The sequence below is a fragment of the Pelmatolapia mariae genome, linkage group LG4 (assembly GCF_036321145.2).
Source record: "Pelmatolapia mariae isolate MD_Pm_ZW linkage group LG4, Pm_UMD_F_2, whole genome shotgun sequence".
Classification (NCBI taxonomy): domain Eukaryota; kingdom Metazoa; phylum Chordata; class Actinopteri; order Cichliformes; family Cichlidae; genus Pelmatolapia; species Pelmatolapia mariae.
The window spans coordinates 28,619,243-28,641,141 of NC_086230.1; the positions used below are offsets into that span (position 1 = coordinate 28,619,243).

At 40.9% G+C, this 21,899-nt stretch overlaps 1 protein-coding gene across 6 annotated transcripts; it reads left to right on the plus strand.

Moving 5' to 3' along the window:
• Positions 1 to 133: 133 nt before the first annotated feature.
• On the plus strand, positions 134 to 21,292 carry svilc (supervillin c). 6 transcript variants are annotated; one of them, XM_063472313.2, is made up of 31 exons: positions 1,782 to 1,879; positions 2,707 to 2,930; positions 3,073 to 3,560; positions 5,516 to 5,550; positions 6,290 to 6,351; positions 7,193 to 7,338; positions 8,475 to 8,703; positions 8,902 to 9,482; positions 9,740 to 9,866; positions 11,064 to 11,123; positions 11,773 to 11,847; positions 11,935 to 12,028; positions 12,121 to 12,204; positions 12,399 to 12,576; positions 12,796 to 12,962; positions 13,055 to 13,174; positions 13,254 to 13,390; positions 14,559 to 14,706; positions 14,843 to 14,988; positions 15,168 to 15,343; positions 15,928 to 16,072; positions 16,435 to 16,753; positions 16,862 to 17,013; positions 18,235 to 18,337; positions 18,415 to 18,622; positions 18,721 to 18,854; positions 18,937 to 19,092; positions 19,356 to 19,496; positions 19,606 to 19,718; positions 20,733 to 20,888; positions 21,121 to 21,292. In XM_063472313.2, the coding sequence occupies exons 3-31, from the start codon at positions 3,295 to 3,297 to the stop codon at positions 21,208 to 21,210; spliced, it is 4,548 nt and encodes a 1,515-aa protein (XP_063328383.1). In that variant the 5' UTR covers positions 1,782 to 1,879; positions 2,707 to 2,930; positions 3,073 to 3,294; the 3' UTR covers positions 21,211 to 21,292. The 6 variants fall into 6 exon arrangements, with proteins under 6 accessions (XP_063328384.1, XP_063328382.1, XP_063328381.1 ...); XM_063472314.1 differs by lacking the exons at positions 1,782 to 1,879; positions 2,707 to 2,930 and adding an exon at positions 134 to 179; XM_063472312.1 differs by lacking the exon at positions 2,707 to 2,930 and having other exon boundaries at positions 1,767 to 1,879.
• The last annotated feature ends 607 nt before the right edge of the window (positions 21,293 to 21,899 follow it).

The following is a 21,899-nucleotide window of genomic DNA, read 5'->3' on the forward strand; positions in this document are numbered from 1 at the left end:
TTGTTAGAAACGTCTCTCGCACAGAGCAAGGGGCGTCCCCCGGTGTGTCCATCTATTTATATTCTCCCCCCTTAATACGGTGCGCCATCCACAGCTGCCAGTGGGACTACTTTTGGAGCGACAGATCGTTGGGGAGGGACCGCCGGGGCTGAGGAGGGCTCTCGAGGCGAGCAGTGCATGTAAGTACAAATGAAATGCTTAATTCTGCCATTCTCATCTTCAAAAGTACAAAATCCTAGCAGAAGGCAGCTTGGAGAATATTTCAAAGTAGGTCACTTGTTGCCTGAGTCACCTGTTCATTCTGACTTGGGGAGACTCGGGCTGTGCATTGCACATTAGGGAGAATGGTTATAGTCTGGGTGTTCATTCACTTTAAATGCCCCGTGAGTAAAAAAGTTTCATGTGGAAGAGTAAATATTGCTGTTACGCACAGTTTACGCATTAATCTAATTTCTGTGCCAGAAAGTGCTTCCGAAATGTACCAAAAAAGATCGAGTGTCCGTATTCAAAGTGCTGGAAATTACTTCTTGTCGTATAATCCGTCAAACATACGTCAAACTTAGCTTTCATGAATGATATCAAGTCACAAAGTAGTGACCTTTATTTGTCTAGCTAAAAAGTTTCATTGACGTTACAACTGGCCATAAGCGCCAAAATCTAAGATAATAGTTGTATGAAATACTTAAAGTGGGGCAAAAAGGACTGCATTCATTATAATGTAGGTACAATACCGTAGAGTCATAAATATAAATGCAAAACAAGTAATTTCTTGATTTTATATAAAACACCTACTGATTACAGTCTATTTACCAATATAAGCAAAGACATTACGCATAAAAAACACACGGAAACACTGGGGAATCACTTTTTGTCACAACACTGGATTCATGTAAAACCTAATATTTGAGTCCTGTAAATAAGTTAAATGACTCATTGTTCAGCTCTTTGGTAGCTACGTATGTAGGCTGTTACCCTATGCTGAGTTGTTTAGACAACAAATGAGTTTTGATATAAAAAATGTTCTCCCCAGCGTGAGGACTTTGCCACACTGTGAGTTTATATCTATATATAAAAACAGACGCGTCGTGTGTTAAATCTCACGAGGAGCTGATGAGGCTTACAGTAGGTGCAGAAGGAGGATGTGAGAAAGCTGCTCTTCCTCTTCGTTCCCTCTCCCTTTAATATATTCAAAGGCTTAACACGTTCTTTTGCTGCTGGTGTTAATATAAAACATCCACATCATGATTTATAATCATAGACTGTTTTTGAAATGCTCCTCTGATAATTTGCCCTTGAATTATGGAGATTCATTAGACGAGGTTGGTGCAGGTAGATGAACAGGGCAGGTGTAATTGGCTGAGGGCTTTATCTTGGCCAGCTTTTAATCTGGTTTACTTTCCTGCTGCTCAGCACCCAGGGCCTATTTTTTTTTAAAAATGCATACATTTTTTGCTCTGTCTGTCAGAAAACTAGCAATTAACTTAAGCATACACTGAGTTTGGGTCCAGAATTTGGGGGTTTAATTCCTACAGAGAAAGTCATGGTTGAAAGATGTCACTTTACTGCCTCAATTCAACAATTAGAGGCTGTTTGTTTAACCATCATTGCCTATTCATTTGAATATTATAGCTTATGAGTTCAGATCCCTGGGGCTGTGTGCATATCCAAAGCCAGTATCAGCTAGTGTCACTGGATTAGAACCCCATGATCCTCGCTGAGCCTCAGTGGTGCTCTCCCTTCCAATCGACAATCCTCCAGCTTGTCACATGACACATCGCTCTTTACACCTTTACTCATGTTTTCTTCACAAATGCATACATGAGAGTGGCATCAGTGTGACTGGGGATGCTGGAGTGTTGCTCTTCCTGGGTCTGGACAGGTAGGTGAGTCTTCTGTGTTGACTTCTTTGTTTAAAGGATATGTGCACGTGTTACGAAGTGACAACACAAATCCTTCAGCTGGTTGTCTCATGCAGGGATCACGGCATCTAAATAGAGCTTATTAAAGCTCTCTGGCATGGAAATTTGGGATCTGCAAACACTGCTGACAATGTCGCCTTCAGTTTAGTCTATCAAATGTGACATCTGGATATTCTGAGTGGGTTTTTATCAATGAAAGCTGGTTATGGATTTATGGAGACTTTTCTCTAATAGAGTAATTTGTTGAATCTATATCCATTTTATCAGTGCCTCAGTGTTTTTTATTTTTAATCTACAAGTATAGGAGCAGTGAAACCCACAAATTAATAATAAAAGTTGCATCTTCTACTTTGTGAACTCTGCTGCTGCCAGCAGCATTGAGCCCTGTGGCAGATCCATCTGGCGGACTAAGTCTGTGGCTCATGCCGCTTTGTTCTCGCTCCATTGTGCTTCCTGCACCAGGAATGCTGACATCCACAGTTTTGGAAAACACACAGATACATGTGCAAACACACATTTATGTGTGCGTATATTTGTGAGCACTCGTTTTGGGAAACTAGCAGACAGTTTGTTGCTCTTTTTAAATTTTAAATGCTATATTAGAATATTCAGTTTTGTTAATGTTGTTTGTCACAATGACACCATCAGGGACTTTCTCTTCCTTGTACGTATTTGGAATATTATAATTCAAACAGGTTTCTATACTAAATGTTTTAAAAAAAATTGGAGCCATAGCTGATAAGATTTTGTTTGTGTTTTTGATGCAAAACATGCTTCATGTTGACAGGTCATGGTAAAATACCTGATGGAATTTAAAAAAGAAACGGGGACTTGTTCAGCTTAGCGGAAGAGACCAGCACGCCTGCAAACTGCCATCGAGACCTGGACCCGGAGAGGAGTTGAGCTGTGGTGTTGAGTTTCAGTGCAAGGGGAGATTCCTGCATGACAGGCTGGAACGGGTCATCTTACACAGACATGAATATAAGAAAAGGACTTTGATAAGACTTTGATGTACGCCACTTTTAGAAGAAATGGTTAATATGTAATGAAGCTCATTGGTGTTGTCTCTGACTTTTCTAGGAAGCCTGAAGGGCACTAATGTAATGTATAGTGAAATGTTTCTTATTTAACTAATCTATTTTTTATCTTTCAGGAGAAATACCTCATTCACTGTGGAACAGGCTGGATTTTAACCTTGGATTAATGTAATCTGTGAGGAAAACCAAAACAAGAAGCTCATGGAAACAGAATTGTACTGGAAGAAAGTTTGGCTCTCATGTTTTGCCCCAGCTGAAAAGTGGAAGAAGAACAGCTCATCTGTTTTTTGTTCCTATATGCTTTTTGAGGAGCAAACAACCATCTGAGTCCTTCTACGATGGAGAACGCCGTCCTGGAGCCCAGATCAGAGCGGATTGCCCGCTACAAGGCTGAGAGGAGGCGAGAACTGGCCGAACGCTATGGCAGCATTGACGAGCTTCCTTCTAAGTGGGTGAGAAGGGATGAGAAAAAGGTTCATGAGCCAGCGAGCCAAGCGCATGGAGGAATGTTAAGCTCCCATGATCTGAGTGAAAAAGTGAACAGCAGAACACAGGATGTTACAAATGGATTAGGGACTCCTGCTGAGCCCGACTGCCTGAGAAGGTGAGCCATGTCAAGGGTGAAAGATGACTTCATTGAATGCCTTGAAGACTTACATTTCAGTCATAGCTCATTGTCATTGTTTTATTTTAGAATTACAGGAGTTTGGCTAAAGTCTTGCAACAACTTCTTAGTGTGCAAAAACAATACAATTAGCACTTCAGGACACACACAAGAAACATGATAAGCCTCTTTGATGACCTTAGATACAGCACTGTCTTCCTGCTGTGGCTGTACAGGGTAGCAGGTGCTGCGAGCCTAATTTGCTCAAAAAACAATAAAACCCTAATTCTGGCAACATGACCATGACACTTGTCACCTGTTCACAGCTTTCAGACAACTTGACAAGTTGTTGATACCTTCAATAGTTTGTATCATGGTAACTGCTAAGAACAGTGTGTGGCATCATATTAATAGTCAGTCAGATGACAGTGAGCGTGCATGTAGTGCAGATGGTTTAGATTTGCAGCTGGCTTCTTCTCTTCTTTGAAACCATGAAAATGGGCTCATTCGTTTGATTTGAGAATCAAGCATGAAAAATGAGAAAGCGATTGACTGAACCAAAAATACGAAACATATACAGCAATAGATTTAAAAACATTAAATCCAGAAAGTCCGTGCTTTTACCTTTTAAATACGCTTTCATCTTGACTAGTGACCTTTGAGCAGCACCAGATTGTTGACTTCACCAGTTGCTCTGGTTGCTAGTTAAAACTGAGACATCCAAATCAGCCTGTCCCAGGAAAGACAGTTAACCTTCTAAATCCAAATGTATCAAATTTGATACATATTTTTGTGATTTTTTGAGACTTCTGCATTATTGATGTGAACTGTGACAGAAGATTATGTTTTGTGCTCCTCATGTCATGTCCCCGATATCTGCAATCTCACCTCCTTCCCTCACTCATACCCTCCCCTCTAGGCAGGGTTCCCAGAACTCTGCTAGCATGCAGAGTGGGGAAGAGCCTCATGTCCCTCATGGACTCGACAGCCCACAGCTCCACACTCGGGTGTCCGTGGGCCAGTTGAGAAGTGCTCTTCTACAGCAGACGGAGAGCGGAGCACAGCCTGAGAAAGCGTAGGGTCGCCTTCATGCGCGTGTGATCCGGCCTGTCACTAACAGACTGTGTTCCACTGTGTGATAATATTTCTCTTCATCTCAGCATCTTCTCCCCTTCTTACTTTCTTCTTATCCTACTTTGTGTGTGAATAGTAGCTTCCCTGATGCTGGACAAGCCACATCCTCTCTGGATCTGGCTGTAAACCCGGGCTCTGAGGGGGGTCGGCGACGCACTCGGCGTTACCTCCCTAGCGCGTCAGGCGGTAACAGAAAAACTAGCGAACGCTTCAGGACACAGCCAATCACAGCCAATGAGATGGAGGAGAGCAGTGGGTAGGGACTGTTTCTTGTGGGCATGATAAAAAAAGAAATAAATAAATAGGAAGATGAGGTGCCTGGCATGGCTAGGACTAAAGAAAATATTGTTTGCTGTGTTTTCATATATTTAAAATAGTGTACGGCTAACATTTGATGGGAAAACTCATTAGGAACAAAATATCAGCCTTACCTGATGATACAGTACCACAACTTTTCTCTTATAGAAAACACTTATTTACCCTTGAATGATGTTTAATATTTGTTCCCCGTGATAAGAATGCACTAACCCTTCAGCTGAGGTGTGGCATGTGGAGCAGCTTTACATAAAAAACCAATGGGCGGTGTATTTTGCATGAGTTTATCTTCCTTAATAGCCTCCACAGTGTTGCTTTACCCAGCATGCAAAACAGCACAGTGTGTTGACTGTCTGAGCTGCAAATTGAAGCAAAAAGACACATACTGTAAACACCAAGCTGGATCCAGATCTCCATAACAACATTATCTAAAGAGTCAAGCATATGTCACCAACCTGTTCACCTGATGACCTCATCCTTTGGCTATTTTCATCCGATTCTTCTAGGTGCTTGGATCCAGAGAATGAGGAAAACAGCAAAGGTAAAGCTTTCTCCCCCATGTGTTTGTCATCATCTGTTATTTCCTTGTGCTTTGCTGGTACACTGTCTGGTTGAGAAGGAAGTAAAAATGACAACAGGGAAAACTTACATGTAATATACTACGTGAGGTATGAAAGAAACATGAACAAATTGAAAAATTCTGTGTACAATATTTAATTCTTGCAGAGAGCTTCCAACTTGCACAGTTGCATCCATAAATTCATTTAATGGCTCAGGAAATAAACTGGGTTATATTTAGAGGATCACAATGCTCAATCTCTTCTGTAACGACAGATTTATGTCTCGCAAACCATTCGGGCAGTGGACCGGTGTTATGTACATCTAACTCTTGACCCCGTCATAAAAAGATGACAAGCAAGTCTTTACAGAGATTGACTCACTGAGAGTTTACACCACAGATAATAAGACAGCAGACACAAGTGGCCTCTATTGCTGTATGGATGTTTAGACTGTTGTTTTCAGGTCACACTGTATATCATTAAAATTGTTCTTCACAACTTTTTACTTAAAGCTATCATCAATACAGAGATATCCCCAATTCCTAGACTTAGATGCAGTGTATTTAAGCACAGTTCACTAAGAAATTGCACCTGTGTTTGCTCTGTCTGCACCTGTGTCTCTTCCTGCTGTTAACTGTTTAAAAGTTTGATGAATCAAAATCTCTTAATGGCTGGTTTTTTTTTTTAAATTTTCAAATGATGGTGTGTATTTTTCCACAGCAGATGTAAAAACAGATGACAGAGCCAAAATGAGTGTGGCAGCCAAGATGTCTCTGTTTAAAGTAAGTTTGCATTGTTACATGCTTTTTTTGTTAGAATGTGAGATCCCACATAAACTCGCCTAAACACACAGACTAAATGCAATCACTCTACGGTGTTAAAATTAAAGAAATGTATTCAACAGAGAATCCTCTATCCTCTACTGTCACCTCAGCTGCTCAACTTACAGTCTGAGCGCTGAGCACGCAGAACACTACCTGGTCCTGTTGAAGGAATATGAATGGTCAAACAGGTGCTCTCCTTGGATCCACACTTTGGTTTAATGCTACAGTGTGTCCTTTAGTACTTATTAAAGGAAAGACCAAGTCTGTAATATGATAGATACAGAGCTTTATCTGGAAGCTCTTTAAGCTCTTTAGTCTGACACAGATGATGAAATGCACTGTGGATTTTTCTATTATTCCAACATTTCAGCTGAGGCACACTTTTAGCAATAAGGCATCAGGTGAAAATGTGCCAGACACTGTATTAACATCAACAACCGCAGCAGCTGTGGTATAATTAGCCTGCTGCTCTGTAGAGGCAGCAGGGGAGGTAACTGAAGCCAGCAGGTCTCTTGTTACACTGTGACCTGCAACATGCAGCAAGTGGCCAAGATGCTGCACCTTAGAGCTCACTGCTTTATTCACCAGCTATCTGACCCGCTTTACCTCCCTCCATCTGTTTATACAAATAGAACAGGGGACATCTCGAGGGGACTTTTTACTGCCATTTTTGTGGTCTCCCTCATTATTTATGCAACAGGTGGAGGCTGCAGACTGAATGTTGTCGTCCATCTGCATCACAGACTGGGTTCAAACTGATTTTTTCACATAAATGTCCTCCCCACATCCTTCTCTGTAGGAGCTGGAGAAGTCTTCAGCCTCCGAGGCCTCGGCCTTCCTCAAGCCTCGCTCAGGCTGCGTCTCTCATGAACGCAGGAGCCGGCGTGGCAACGACCATCGCTTTCTGACACAGCCAATCACCTGTGGAGAAATAGTGGCAATCAGGTGGGAGAGTTGTAGTGTTACCAAACCCACATCACATAATTATCTATTTGACTTGATTGACAATCACTAAAAAAGTCATCTAGTTTTATTTATGATATGATTATGCATGTGTAGTTTTTATGTTTTAGTTTTGTGTGAATAAATAAATAGATGTCTGATGATTTAAAAACGTAAAATGTTTAAAAACTCCAACTTATTAAAGTCAAATCTGTGAAAGCAAGAGACCTTGCTTCAGTGGAATTAAGTACTCACTGTATGTCTTATTTAAAAGTAAGAACTTCTAGAAGCATGTCTTATTTAAGCAGTTATTTTTAGGCTCCTATGTAAATGAGTAAAGAGAGAGTTGTTCAATGGTTAGGGGGTAAAAAAAATCTGCATTTTTAGAATCAGTAGTTAAATGTGACAACATTTTCTTCAAGGCTTTGGTGACATATCTCTTCAAAGTAGCCTTTTTCCCCTACAGATTAAACTTGATATTACAGCTTCATTAAGGCTCGGTTTATTTTCTTCGACTAGTCTCACCAGATCACTGAGTTTTTTCATGTTATGTTATGCTTCTTTTCTACAACAACGAGTAGACCAAGAAACAACAAACAGTTTAAACTGTCATAAACCCATGCATCATGCAAAAACATGGTTGGCTCATACGTTTCCCAGCCTTTCTGTTTGGTGAAACAAGTTGCAAGGAATTTGTTCTGTCACAATCATGAGCCACTGATTGGCTCAGTGTCACCATCTTTGCTCTTATAGATTTCTCCCATGTGTTTCTGTTCAGGAGTTTTTTGGTGCCACGTTTCGTTTGGCTGTAACTCATGGCAATGGGTCACAAATATATGCTTTTTTAAAGGAATGAGATTGTTGAAAAAATTGGCATCAGATCTAGTTTGTTCAACCAGAATTAAATGAATTTCTTAAGGGCTATTTTCAGTTACACATTTGCTGTTGTAGGGAGTAGCAGCAGCAGGACGATGTTTGTCAAATTGACTAAAAATAACCTGTGTGTGCTCATGGTAACGAAAAAACACCCACCGTTTTCTCCACTGCTTTTGCACAGCAGTGTAGATCAAATGCGTAAGGCATATTAGATTTTGACTAAACATAATTCTTCTTTGACTTTTTGGTGTCTGTCACCTCAGCACTCCTAAACCACCACCACCAGTGGAGGTCCAGTCTGTGCAGGCTGAGTCAGAGGAGGATGGCGATGAGAGCTGCAAGCTGAGCATGAGCGAGAAGCTGGCCCTCTTCAACAAACTGTCCCTGCCTGGGAGGGAGGGAGCCGGGCCTGCTGACGGGCCCCCAGAGAGACGAAGGCAAAAGGGGGCTCGGTACCGCACGCAGCCCATCACTGTGGAGGAGGTCAGTCTGGTGGGTAGAAAGCAACAGAACAATAAATGGGAAACAAATGTATTTAGAACTTCATAGACCAGAAAAGGGGCAGGAGTGGTTATTAATAGCAAGGTTCATTTGTTGTCTTTCTTCACTTCTTGCCTGCTGTCCTCTAAGTAAATCTATTATTGATCTTCTTTACCTTCTTTTTTTTTAACCTTCTTTGCCCCTTTTTAGCTCCAGAAAGGCCCTGTTCAGCTTCCTGCCCTCTGTTTGTCCCCTCATCTGTCCGACAGACAGCAGGCCTCGTCTGTCAACCTGAAACCCAGTGAGGTACTTCTTTCACAGTCCACATCAGATGCTGACACTGGACTCGGAAAATCTGGTCCGACTCAACAGGGACCACAGTGCTACGACTCTGAGCCAGGCTTAAAAGGAATCCTGAAGAAGAGCCGCTCTGCAGGCTCGGAGTGGAGCAGGACAGAAGCCAGTCAGGTAGACGCATCACACAGCCACGAACAGAATGGTGGAGGCTGTAGAGAAGCGGCGATACACGGGAGCAAAGCCGAAGGTGAGAGGGAGGGAACTTCTGCAGCACCACAGAGAGAGAGACAAGAGGCTTCTGGTATGGAGGAAGGTTCGCAGTCTGCTGCTCCCTGGAGGCAGAGGGCTAGAAACAGGAGGGAAACCATTGCCTGCACACCAATAAGAGCCTTGCCAGAACAGGATGTTCAACAGCAGGAGAGGTCCTGCCAGTTCAAACATGAACTGAGCTTTTCCTCTGAGAAAAACAGCGTAGACATCAATGGAAGAGCCAAGTAAGTCATGTAAATAAAATGACATGATCTGATAAGAACTGTAAATGTTTTTCTTCTATAGAGTCAAACTGTTGATATTGCTGCATATTGGAAAGGTTTGCTAAAGACTTTGAAACGTATATTATTGTGACATCTGTAAATTAGATGGTAAAAATGATTCTTTACAGTTTTCACCAGAAATATTGACAGTTTTCAGCAGCTTGTTGTTGTTCTTTGATATGTTATATACTTCATACTGTGTGTAATGTGTCTTAAAGGCAGGAGGAAGACCTAAAGGCCATGAACAAGATCCATGACAACACCACAGATATTAAAGCTGTCCGGGTCACCTCAGAAGAGTGTGCGCCTAAACTGCAGGAGACAACCAACGGTAGCAGAAGTGAGGTGAGCTACCAGCTCCGTGTTCACGTCAAGGGTTTCCATGTCTTCAGTGTCCAACTTATTCAGCAGCAAGGTTAACCACGTAAGACACGGACCATTTAAAAAAAAAGGTTTTGTCAGTGTTTACTTGCATGTCATTCTGTCTGATAACACTGAACGAATTCTAATAAAACTTTGTATTGGTGTAGAGTAGGGTCATGTTGTAAATCCATTAAAATTTAGCTTACATCCACCAGTTTCTTCAAGGTCAACTTTATGAATTATTGATAGTTATTGACAAAAATCGGTACAACTCAGGAACTATGATTCTTACAAGTGTTGTGTGTCAGCATACAGAAAGTACAGCAGAGGATAAAATATCATGTCACATTTAACCTCTGACCTCTCCTTCAAGGTCAATAGATAATCTGAAGGTCAAAGTATATAATAATTAGATACCACTATTTAAAATATTGTTTCTTGCTGCCACTGTTTGTAGTGACGACATAAAGGAATAAAGGGAATAATATATGATTGTAAACAGTGTGTTACTTTTGAGATCTGACCTCTTCTTCAAGGTCAGATAAGGTCAAATATTCATAAAATATCTTTAAAACTTTGCTTAAATTCTGCTTTCTTTGTTTGTATTGGCAACATTTAAGAAATGATACTTGTATATGGGGACTCTACATTATAGTTTAACTGAATGATATTAGACAATTCTATAAAAGCATTACAGAGGTTTTGAAGCATTTTTATTTCTCTGAAAGAATTCAGTGAGAAAATATTTGGTGGCATTACAGAGGTTACAGAGTTTACACTTCTTGCCTGGTTTAAATTGAGGCAGAGGTTACATTTGTGGTTACATTTGGGTATTTGTCATACCACTGAAACCAGATATAGCATCTCTTATCTGCAGCACTCTGAATGTGGTATGTGCTGAATGTCCTGAGATCAGACTCGAGTTACCGCGGAATATATTGAGTCCAGTGAGTGTTTATGTACCAGGATGGGATTGGCTGTCCTATTACACGACGTGGAATGTAAACACACTGATTATTTGGCAATTAAATGATCTCAGCTTCACCATGCCGACACTATGTATGGGATTTGTATATTAACCATTGTCCTACTTCCTTTTTATTTCTGTCATATTTATATTTCTGGTAACATTTATGATTGTTTTGAATTCTTTTAAGTGCATCTCCCTGTTTTCCATAGTATCATGTGCAGGAAGAGTCAGAAAACCCTCATCTTGAGAATGCCAACCTTCAGTGCTGGGTAAGCCTCAAACTAATGATTCAAAACCCATCCTCCCTCATCTTGATTTTGAAACCACAGCCCTTTAGATTTTGAATAGCTTTGAACATCTGCAGCCTGCCCCTCTCTCTTCTCTCCCAGGAGCCCGTCTTTGCCTCTGTCTATTCTATCAATACGCCCCAATATATCATGTGTTTTAATCAGGTAATTGTGTGAGCCGGTGCATGGCATTGCTGCTGTTTGATTTGGAGTGTTTTGTATGCTGTGAAAGGCTTTTGTCATCTCACAGATTCAGGCGGTGTGATGTGACAACCCTGTCACCTTGTCTCAAAATTACAATGTGTCACATCACAGCTCTCAGTTCACACTTTCCATTTAGGTGTGTGCTTACCAGATGTTCATTTTGGTCATGAAAGTTATATCTTACTCCCATGTTTCTTTGTGCATGTTTCTGACCTAGCTCTAATGGACAAAAGTAAATGTGCATTGTGCAAAAACTCCTTATAATATCTAGTGCAGGGCAGGATTCGGCAGAAAGGAACAGACTGAATGAAATGTTACACATAGAAAGTTTAGCTCTATGTCAAATCTGTATATTTTGTACCTTCTGTGCAATCCACTCTCACTGAATGCAAAAGTCACCATTTCTGTGTTTTGTTCTCACCTCCAGACTAACCTCTCCTTTGAGGCACAAGAAGTCTCCTCTCCTACGAGCAATCAGAGTCAGCCTCAGTGGAGACATAAGGTGACGCACATCTGCATTTTTTTCATATTTGTGCGTGTATCTGCGGAAAAGCTGCATTGTAACGGATGCATTTCTCGGGCTCTGCAGGATAAAGGAACTGAGATTCAGATGACTGAATTTGGAGAATTGAAAACACAGCAGGAAAGCAAAGAGCAGGAGGCTGGAAGCACGGCTAAGACAAGTAACTCACTCATTCTCCAGTTCTCATACAGTTCTGCTGAGCATATTTTGGCCTTGTTTATGGGTTTTCCCCCCTGTCTTTGCAACATCTAGGCCATGTATCTGGTGAATCACAGAGAAATGGTATCGCTCACAACAGGAGACACTCCACTGATGCTCCATCATGCAAAAATGAAGGTCAGAGTAGTTTTACACCACGAAAAACAAGCAAACAAATAAACAAACAAGTCTGTGTTCAGACTCAGTGCTTGTTTTATATATCAGAGCTATCCATCATGCATTGATTATCATATGGGCAACGCTGGTACCCACAATGTAAAAGCTCATTGAGGATCAAAGTATTTTAACGTTTTCATTTCTTTCCCCCTCAGTGACTCCACAGAGTTCTTCACCAACAGTCACTACTCAGGAGGTAAAGGAAGAGATGCCTGTTGGCAGTTTCTACAGTGAGCAGTCACCTCCTTCAGCCTGCCCCCCAGCTTGTGGTGGGATTGCTGCCTCAGAGGGTGAGCAGGACCTGGGAGTCTTCTGCCAGACCAACACACCCATGTAAGCATAGTTTTTTCCTGCAAATGTGAGATTAGATTGAGTCCTTGCAATTTCTACATAGTAAATACAAAATATATTTGTGTATCTAATGTAGTTTTTATGCTAAAGCTAAAAGGGAAAGATTAGAGTAAAAAGACATTTTCCTGCAAATGTATATTAACACACACAGTAGCTGATATCTTCAGTAACTCTGTATTGTCTGTGTGTGCTTGTTTGCAGATTGACCTCAGCAGTAGCAGAGCACAGGCGGTCGGTACGTCCGTCCCGTCGGACTCAAGGCTCCAGAAACCCTCTGAGGGCTCTTGCAGCCAGAGAGGACATCAGGCAGGACTTCATGGGGGAGAGAGTCAATTCATCGGCTCAGGAGAGGATCCAAGCAGAAAAAAGTATGCTAATTTATGTTGTTCCCTTCTCTTGTTACTTTTCCTTCTTTTATGTTGCTCAGCTACCTGATATTGCACCTTTTTTCTCACTATAGAGTCTAAGAACTCGTCTATGGCAGACTCACCTCCCTTAAGATCTGAAGAATCCTCCTTAGATGCCGAGACAGCTAAGTCTTACCCACCCTTCAGCAGCCTGATGCTAATTCACATCAAAGGTCAGGAAAGGTTTGGTTCATCTGTGTGATGATCTGCTTGTGGTCAGGTGTTAAGGTTAACCAACACCTGTGATGACAGGTAGGCGGCATGTTCAGGTCCGCCTGGTTGAGCCCTCAGTGCGGTCACTGAACAGCGGAGACTGCTTCCTGCTGGTCACTCCAGAGCACTGCATCCTGTGGAGTGGAGAGTTTGCCAACGGACAAGAAAAAGCAAAGGTACCACCCAGGACAATGTTATGGTGTAATAGCAGCATGTATGACACATAAAATTACAGAGAAAGGGTAAAGAGGTGGATAATACAATACAAAATAAGAAAGTAGGATTAAAATTATTTCCCATTGCCAGGAAATATCTAGCCATCCCTTAAACTTACTCCTCTTAGAAATTTACATGGGAAAGGATGTTTTAATAACTTCATACATATACCATAATATCATTGGTTTACATTTATGCACAACAAATAAATAAAATGGCATAAAATATTACCCTTCAAGCCCCAAAGAGCATTCTGTGCATAAAATGCATTGTTTGCAGTTCTTGCAGTAAATTGTAAGCATTAAACCTTAATGGACTCATAAAGGTTGGTTACAGTTTGTGTGTTAAATGCATAATAAAGGACAGTGATGATATGAATCAAGAACGTCATACATCACAGAGTTCAGTTAATGATTATCTAAGTATCACAGTATGTATGTTTACTTTTAAACATTAATCTTGGTTGCGTTTTAAATGTTATAGCGCAACATATTTTATTATGGAACAGTGTACTAAACATATATGGGAACAAAGTGTGGAGACAAAGCACTAAATGAGTAATTAAGTCAACATTTTGAGATAATAACCCCAAATTTTTCCTTAGAAGATTCAATAAAAAAGTGATATTATTGAGAGGACAGTGTACACTGCCACAGACTCTTTTTTAAATAGTTATTTGTACGTTTCTGTTATTATAACAAAGGTTCAAATATCTGTTTGTCTAAAAATATAACTGATTTCACACATGAACGGGTTGTGACACTGTCTGAATTTATTTCTTTTCACATGTAGCACTCAGCCATGTTCTTGTTATTGGAAATATTTTGGTTTGGTGAGGCAAGTTTCCTGCAAGATTTCTAATATAGGCCAGCAAAGACTGCAGTAGTAAAATAAAAAGAAATTACAATATGCTTTCACTATAGACTATGTTCTGTTTGGGTTAGCACAGCAAAAAGGTCCTAGGTTCTAATCCACCATCTGCTCAAGGCCTTTCTGTGTGGAGATTGCATGTTCTCCCTGTGTCTGTGTGGGTTCTCTCTGGGTACACTGGCCTCCCTGTGACCCTGAATGGGATAAGTGGCAGAAAATGGATGAACTATATTCTGGTTTTTTGGTTTTTTTTGTCAGGCCTCTGAGCTGGCTTTGTTCATCCAGAGCCAAAGGGACCTTGGTTGTTTGGCTACCCAAGTTGTCCACCTGGAGGAGGGCATGAACTCTGACAGCAGTGTGGCTGCAGACTTCTGGAGTCTGCTGGGAGGAAGAACACAGTACAGAGGTTGGAAGTAAAACATGTACTTTTCAAATATCTCAGAGAAACACATTTTGAATTGCTATTTTTCTCCTTTTATAATTCACCTATTGTTTTCCATCCAAAACATTAGAAAATGTTGTTTCTTTTCTTTTGCTCACAGGAGCTGGTGCTCCAGAGGAGGATGAGCTCTATGAGCGCGGTGTGGTGGAGTCCAACTGTGTGTACAGGCTGGTGGAAAACAAACTGGTGCCTCATGAACAGGCTTGGGCCTCCATCCCCAGCATAACCCTGTTGGTCTCCTCTGAGGTCTGAGCTTCAATTCTCGGCTCCCTAATTACTTATATTGTAGTTGGTTTTTTTTTTTTTGGGGGGGGGGGGGGGGGGGGGGGGGGGGGGTTTGTTCATTAAATGCTTGATTGTAGAAAAATAATGGAAGAAAAGTTAATCTCTGACTCTGTTCATATCTCTTTGTCATGTATTCCCAGGCCCTGGTGTTTGATTTCGGCAGTGAGGTCTATCTGTGGCTCGGACAGGATGTTTCCCTCAGGAGGAGAAATGTTGCTCTCCAGTTGACTCACCAGGTGTGGGTTGGAGCTTATGACTACAGCAACTGTCAAGTAAACCCACTGGATCCCACTCAGTGTAACCCTGCAATTCAGCTGTAAGTCACTAATATATTACACATAAAAAAGGAGCAGAGTAAATACTCACCACATGAAAGAAGCATGGATAATCCAAGCAGTGGCTCTTTCCTCTGTATACAACATTATGTTTGCTGTGCATTCATAAAATGCACTCTGTAGAAAGTAATTCTTGGTTAAGTGTGCCCATGTGACATGCTCTAAAACCCTGCTTGATGTTTAAAGTCCAGACTATATTTTGAAATTTAAAAGACATATTTTAAAGCAAGCAAGTGGACATGAACTACAAAATACTTGCAGAGAGTAAAGCTCTTCTCTCAGTGTACCATATTCCACAGTCAGAAAATATATTACAGCTTGTGTATATTAAATAAGGTCTTTAAAGGGCTTCATTTCTTCATTTATTTCAAGAGGTTTTTTGGGTTTTTTTTGCATTTTAATGAGATTTAAGCTTTTAAAGTATATATATAGTGTGCGTAATTATGTCTCTTGGGAATGGATGTCTGTAAAGCTTGAGTCTGGACTAAGGTAGACTCTCTTTTCTATTTTGTTTAATGCTTGTGTTAGTTCTTTTATCGGTTTCATGGCATAACTTTGTCCACAGACGAGGAGAAGGCCGTCCCAGCTGGGCTCTGTTCGGCGTCCTCACTGAGAGCAACGAGACGGCTCTGTTCAGGGAGAAGTTCCTGGACTGGATGTGCAGGGTTGGAGGCAGAGAGGAAGCGGCTTCAGGGACGGATCAGACGCAGGTTCATATCACATTCAGAGATATGATGCGGCACATGCAATTTTCAGACACTCAAACCAGTGTGTTTCAGTTATTACACTGTTTGTGTAAAATTATAGATTTGAAGAGTATATCTAGATCAGTTAGTTTTATTAAGTTTCCAGCTTGATAGAAAATTAGTCTCTATTAAAATTTTTTACTAAAAAACAAATTTTTATTACTGTAAATATTGACTGGAAATATCTAAAACCTATTTATAACTAGCTACCTTTTATTTCTACTGAAACTCATGTGCAGATATCTAAATTTCAATTTTGACTTTTGCTTTTTAAAAGTGATTTTTTTAATCCACTGAAATTCAGTTTCTGCGCTTCCTCTCCATAGTCCATCCCAGTCCAGTCATCCCAGCCGCTCTCCCCTCCTTCAGACCTCTTGAGTCCCTGCGATGCCAAAGCTCTAGTATCGGGTCAGTGCTTAGAAGGTGACGGTTTGGTCCGTGCTGTGCTGGCTGGGGTCGATGTCCAGAGAGGTCATGGTGTCATCATGCTGACGGAGGAACGTCAGATGGAGCTTAAAACAGTAGCGGTGGACACCTGGCACGTCCAGGAGTTTGACGACAGTGAAATCCCAGTGGAGAGCAACGGACAGCTTTATGAAGGAGACTCTTATGTAATCCGCTGGAAGTACAGCATCAGTACAGCTGGTCAGTAACCATTTTTGTTTTTTTTCTAACTAGATTGTACTTTTAATGCTATGGCAATATTTTGTCTGAGGCAGCTTAATAATGGTTAACACTCTCTCTTCGTTACAGACAGCCCAGACAGCTCAGATGAGTGTGGGACAGATCCAGCACCAAAGGAAAAGACGGCCTTCTTCCTGTGGCGAGGCCGTCACTCCAGTGTCAGTGGACGGGACACAGCTGCTTTCCTTTCCATCGGGATGAGGAACCTCGAAGAGTCGCAGGTAAGCTCATAGCAGTCAGATTAGATCACCTTCTTATATAAAGTAGAACCCTGGTAACTGTTAACTTTCACAGCAGTGAAAAGCTTAGTTTTTATCCTCACTTACTGTGTATAAAGAAAGCACAATAAAATAAAGGCAAAGAACGCACGCACTTCGCTTAGTAGAAACATTGCATTATGCGAGTATACCCAAACAAATTAAGAGAAACAAAGAGCAAAAGCAAAACTCTTTTATTTTATTTTATTACAAGTATTTTTTTTATTACAATGCAAAATGCAAAGAGGCAGTGTAGGAGGAGAAAATAAGCCTAAATAAGTGTGTAGAAGTGAAAGAAATGCATAAATAATTTAACAGACAATAAAAATGGCACCAACAACAACAAACACCCAGCAAAAGCTCCTGAAACATTTTAATGTTTATTAGAGTATATTTCAATACACAGAGGCATATGGTTGGTTTACAATTGCAGTAAAAGTTGAATGTAGTTTAGAGAAAAGTGGCTTGTTTTAAAGTATTTAAAGTATTAAGAATGAAAAAACAGACATAGGTGATGACATTTTACTTTGTAAACCACACTACAACTTTTTTAACGGTTTGCTGTATGAGATCATTTTTTGCTTTTGTGTGATGGAAAGTAAACTGGAATAGGATTTATATATATCTTTTCCACCTTATGGTCAGTGTTATTACTGTTACTGGAGTTAGTTACTAGTTAGATAGTTACTAGTTCTGCCTTGGTGCCTTTTGAGAACCTGCCCACACATTGACCCTTTTGAGAACAGATTATTACACAGTGTTAGCCACGGAAGTTGAGATTATTTCTGCTGGCATGTGCACATCGGTGGTGAATTTATTATGAGGTTCCTTTGATAGCCACTAGTGTTCGAGCTCTGGGATGAGCAGTATTAGCTAGTCCGTTTTAGTGCAGTTGGGCCTGAAAGGCATCGAAACCTTAAAAGCAAAAAAATCCAGATCCCATAAAACAACTGAAGTATGAAAAAGCTGCAAAAGCTCACAAAGGACATATGAAATGCAATTAGAACGCATTCTTGCATCTTTTTCTTCTTCACAACACTAACAAATCCTTCTTTAAAAAAATAATATTACAAGAGTGAGAGGAACACAGGACAGAGTTTGAGAAGCCAGTACTATTGATGATATTTCCAGCAGACATAAGTGCATGCAGCTGTTTACCATCTTTTGTGTGGTGTGTTTTGTAAGGTGGTTGTGCCTCAGGGAAAAGAACCGCCCTGTTTCCTGCAGCTTTTCAAGGGAGGCTTGGTCATTCACAAAGGAAAGCAAGAGGAAGCTTCCATCAACACAGGTGGAGTAAAATCAGCTTGGTTTTCAGTCCATTTTCCTTCTCTTTTTTGTTTTAATGTTGTGATTATCAAAACACAGAAAGCTGGCGTCTGTTTTGTGTGCGAGGGGAGCTCCCAGAAGAGGCTTTTCTGTTAGAGGTGGACTGCTGCTGTGCGGGTCTGAGGTCGAGAGGCTGTGTTGTCCTGCTAAATGGCCAGCAGGGAGTGCTCTATCTCTGGATTGGTTGTAAGGCTCACAGCAGCACAAAGGAAGTCGGCAAGAGGGTGGTGGAGGTCCTCACTAAAATGTGAGTCACATGTTCTTATTGTGCTTTTTAAAAGTACTCAGTATCAATCTTTTTTAGCTTGAATGTACTTTTATTTTTTGTTTGTTTGTGTGTTTTAGCTGTCCATCAGAGGTGGGTTTAAGCAAAAGCAGCCCTGTAAAGGTGCAGATAGTACAGGAAGGTTCAGAGCCAGACGACTTCTGGACAGCACTGGGACAAAAGGACAGGAAGGCCTATGACTGCATGCTGCAAGGTGCAACACAACACACGCTGTGCTTTGCTCTGGACTGTAAGCCTTCAAATCATAGTAAGAAACAAGACTTTTGTAATGGCAGATCCAGGAAAGTATAACTTCACGCCTCGCCTCTTCCACCTGAGTGCCTCCTCTGGGAGTTTCCAGGCCGAGGAGCTCCAGAGTCCGATGCAGATGCCGGGGCTTGTGATGGCAATGCCTTTTGTCCAGGAGAGCCTGTACAGTGTACCACAACCAGGTGAAAACAGACACAAAACAAACTAAATTCATTTTATATTAAACTCTGCTTTTCAGTTTCTCACCTCTGTCCTTTTATCAGCAAAATAAACACATTTAAAAAGTAACAGAAAATTGCTTCCCTATACACTCATCTATTGTTTAACTTTATCTATCCTTAACCCCCCCCCCGCCAAAAACATCCCTGGGAAAATCAAAGTCATACACAATCTAATGTAATTCCACTTTATTGCCCAATTTCCCTCTTTGTTGTCTGCGTGCCAGCTTTGTTCCTTCTTGACAACCGTCTGGAGGTCTACTTGTGGCAGAGAGGTCAGCCTGAGCAGACTGAGAGCTCCTCAGCCTGGAGACTCTGGCATCATGAGAGGAAGTGTGCCATGCAGACAGTGCTGCAGTACTGCAAAGGTAGTAAGAACTGAGGGAGAGGAGTTGGTTTCATGCAGAACTGCCTGGAAGTTAAAGTACTGCCGATTCTTGATGAATTTTAAAATGTATTGTTTATTCTGTATCCCAGAAAAAAACCAGAGAAGGCCGCCACATGCATATCTCATCCTCGAGGGGGCCGAGCCTCTCACCTTCACTAATGTCTTCCCGCGCTGGGAGAAAAGCCTTGAACCTCATGCACAGGTATGAACATGTTTATCCAGAAATGAGCTCAAATGCTATAATTTGGTTTAATTTTAACAAACCTCTGAATCTTGTCTAATCAATATTTCTTCCCACTTTGTGAACATTAAAAAGCATTCCTTTTTAGGGCTCATGTGCAAATTTTAACTGTGTCATAGAAGAAGGTGACCTTGTAGCATCTAAGATAAGTTAGCCAACGAGCAGCACCTTTTCTAAATACAAAAACAAGTCCTAATACTTCGGTGTCCTGCACTCTTTTCAACCACCTGCATGCAGGGTGCCAGAGGAGAGGCTGTGCAGCTGCTAACCAAGATCACAACACTATGTGTGTTTGGTACTTTAGATTTAATTATGTTCATCACAAATGATACAGAGGTTGGATAAATTCTTAATTCATGTTGATGTCTGGGGATAAAAAAGATTCATTGCTGAATAACCTGCAAAGCTTTCCTTCTTTCACTCTTATTTTATTGCCTTGTCCTTACATCACAGGTCTCAAAATGACTATAACACTAAGGAAGTGAGGGTCTAATTGTTCCTTAAACCTCATTTATATAAGAAAAATTAAGATTAAAGTTGCAGAAGTGATATCTGTAGTTTTAAAACTTTAAGGTCACACACAAGAATCAAGGTTAATTTTTTGTTGTTGTTTCTCTGTGGATTTTAAAAAGGAAATTATTGTAAACAATTTTTTAGGGGGGTCTCGGTGACTAATATTTTTTACATTTTTTTGCACATGGTTCAAAACTTTAAACATCACCTGTGGAGAACCTCTCATATCTGAAAGTGGTCAGCCCCACCTTCATGAGTCCCTTCAGTGTGGTCATTAGTTAAGAAAGGGCATCACGTGTCAGTCACAGGTCGAATGTGGCGATACAAAAAAACACGCATTTGGCAAAAAATTGTTTGTCAGTAACTGAGGCTTAAATACATCTTCAAGCATTGCAGAATTTTACTGAATACACATTTAATGTCTATTTTTTTGCCATGTCTCACTCCCTGGGTGTGACTCAGGGTGATACAGGGCGAGCGAAGCTGACCTTGGTGCAGGACGCCCTGGCCCAGCTCATGAAGACCCAGTATCCTCTGGAGGAGCTGCTGCGGAGCCCCCTTCCTGAAGGAGTGGACCCCCAGTGCCTGGAGGTCTACCTGTCCAACGAGGACTTTCAGGTAAACTGATGGATGATGTCACCAGCTTGCAGTGATGTCCCCTGACCAGCAGGCTTCAGCCTTCACCAGATTTTCCGAATGAAAATACTGAAGATGCGCTCATGTTTATAAGCTAATGATAAATATAGAGCGGAAGTTTTGCCACAACTTTAATGTTTACATTTGTATTGGATTTAAAAATTGATTCCTACTTTGTCTCCTCCATAAATAAATTACTTCAATTATGTTTCAGACTATTTTGGAAATGAAGAGAGATGAATATGCCTCCCTCCCAAGCTGGAAGCAAATTGATCTGAAGAAGAGCAAAGGGCTGTTTTGTTAGACAATGAAATAAACTGGAGGCTGACTGATGCTCTGACAGCAGAGACTTCCTTGTCTGCTGCGAAAGGAAAATGGCATGGGGGGACATAAGAACCATGTTTCCACACAAAGGATTGCTCACAGCATAATAAAACTACAAAGAGATCACTTTTATTTATGTCAAATTAGTGTGTGGACTTTTTATTGGACATTCTCTGAAGCTACCAAATGGTTGAGAGAAAACAAAACAAAACAACTTTTTACTGTCTGTACAAATCAGTGAAAGATAATAAAAAAGGTTATATGGGAGTAAAATAAGGACATCAGTAACAAACACTGGAAAGAAAACAGGAGTGCTTACAAAAAAGATTAATGCTAATAAACAATGTAAACAGACAAAAAAAGGCTAACCACTTCCTAAATGTTTCCTCCTTGATCAATATCTTTCCATCAAAATGTTCTGAGCTGCAGTTTTTCCTCAATTTTGATTCTTCTTCCCTGCTTAACGATTGCTGCAAGAATCTTAAAATAAGAGTGTATGGCATTGTAATCTGTGACGTGTACTTTACAATCATGTGTCACACTGATGTGTTCATTTGTCTGGAAGCCTTGTGTGCACAAAGCTTTGTGCCATGTGTATTGTAGCTGTGGCCAACGTGCTCATTGTGGCTGGGAGCGATGCCTTATTAAGGCTCCTTGGGGATTCACTAT

What these genes read in the sequence shown, in the direction of transcription:
- svilc (XM_063472314.1), top strand. Translation starts at nt 3,295, where the DNA reads ATGGAGAACGCCGTCCTGGAGCCCAGATCAGAGCGGATTGCCCGCTAC. An exon ending in GACATCAATGGAAGAGCCAA is followed by an intron (nt 9,483 to 9,739) that starts GTAAGTCATGTA and finishes TGTGTCTTAAAG; the next exon opens with GCAGGAGGAAGACCTAAAGG. An exon ending in CCAACGGTAGCAGAAGTGAG is followed by an intron (nt 9,867 to 11,063) that starts GTGAGCTACCAG and finishes TGTTTTCCATAG; the next exon opens with TATCATGTGCAGGAAGAGTC.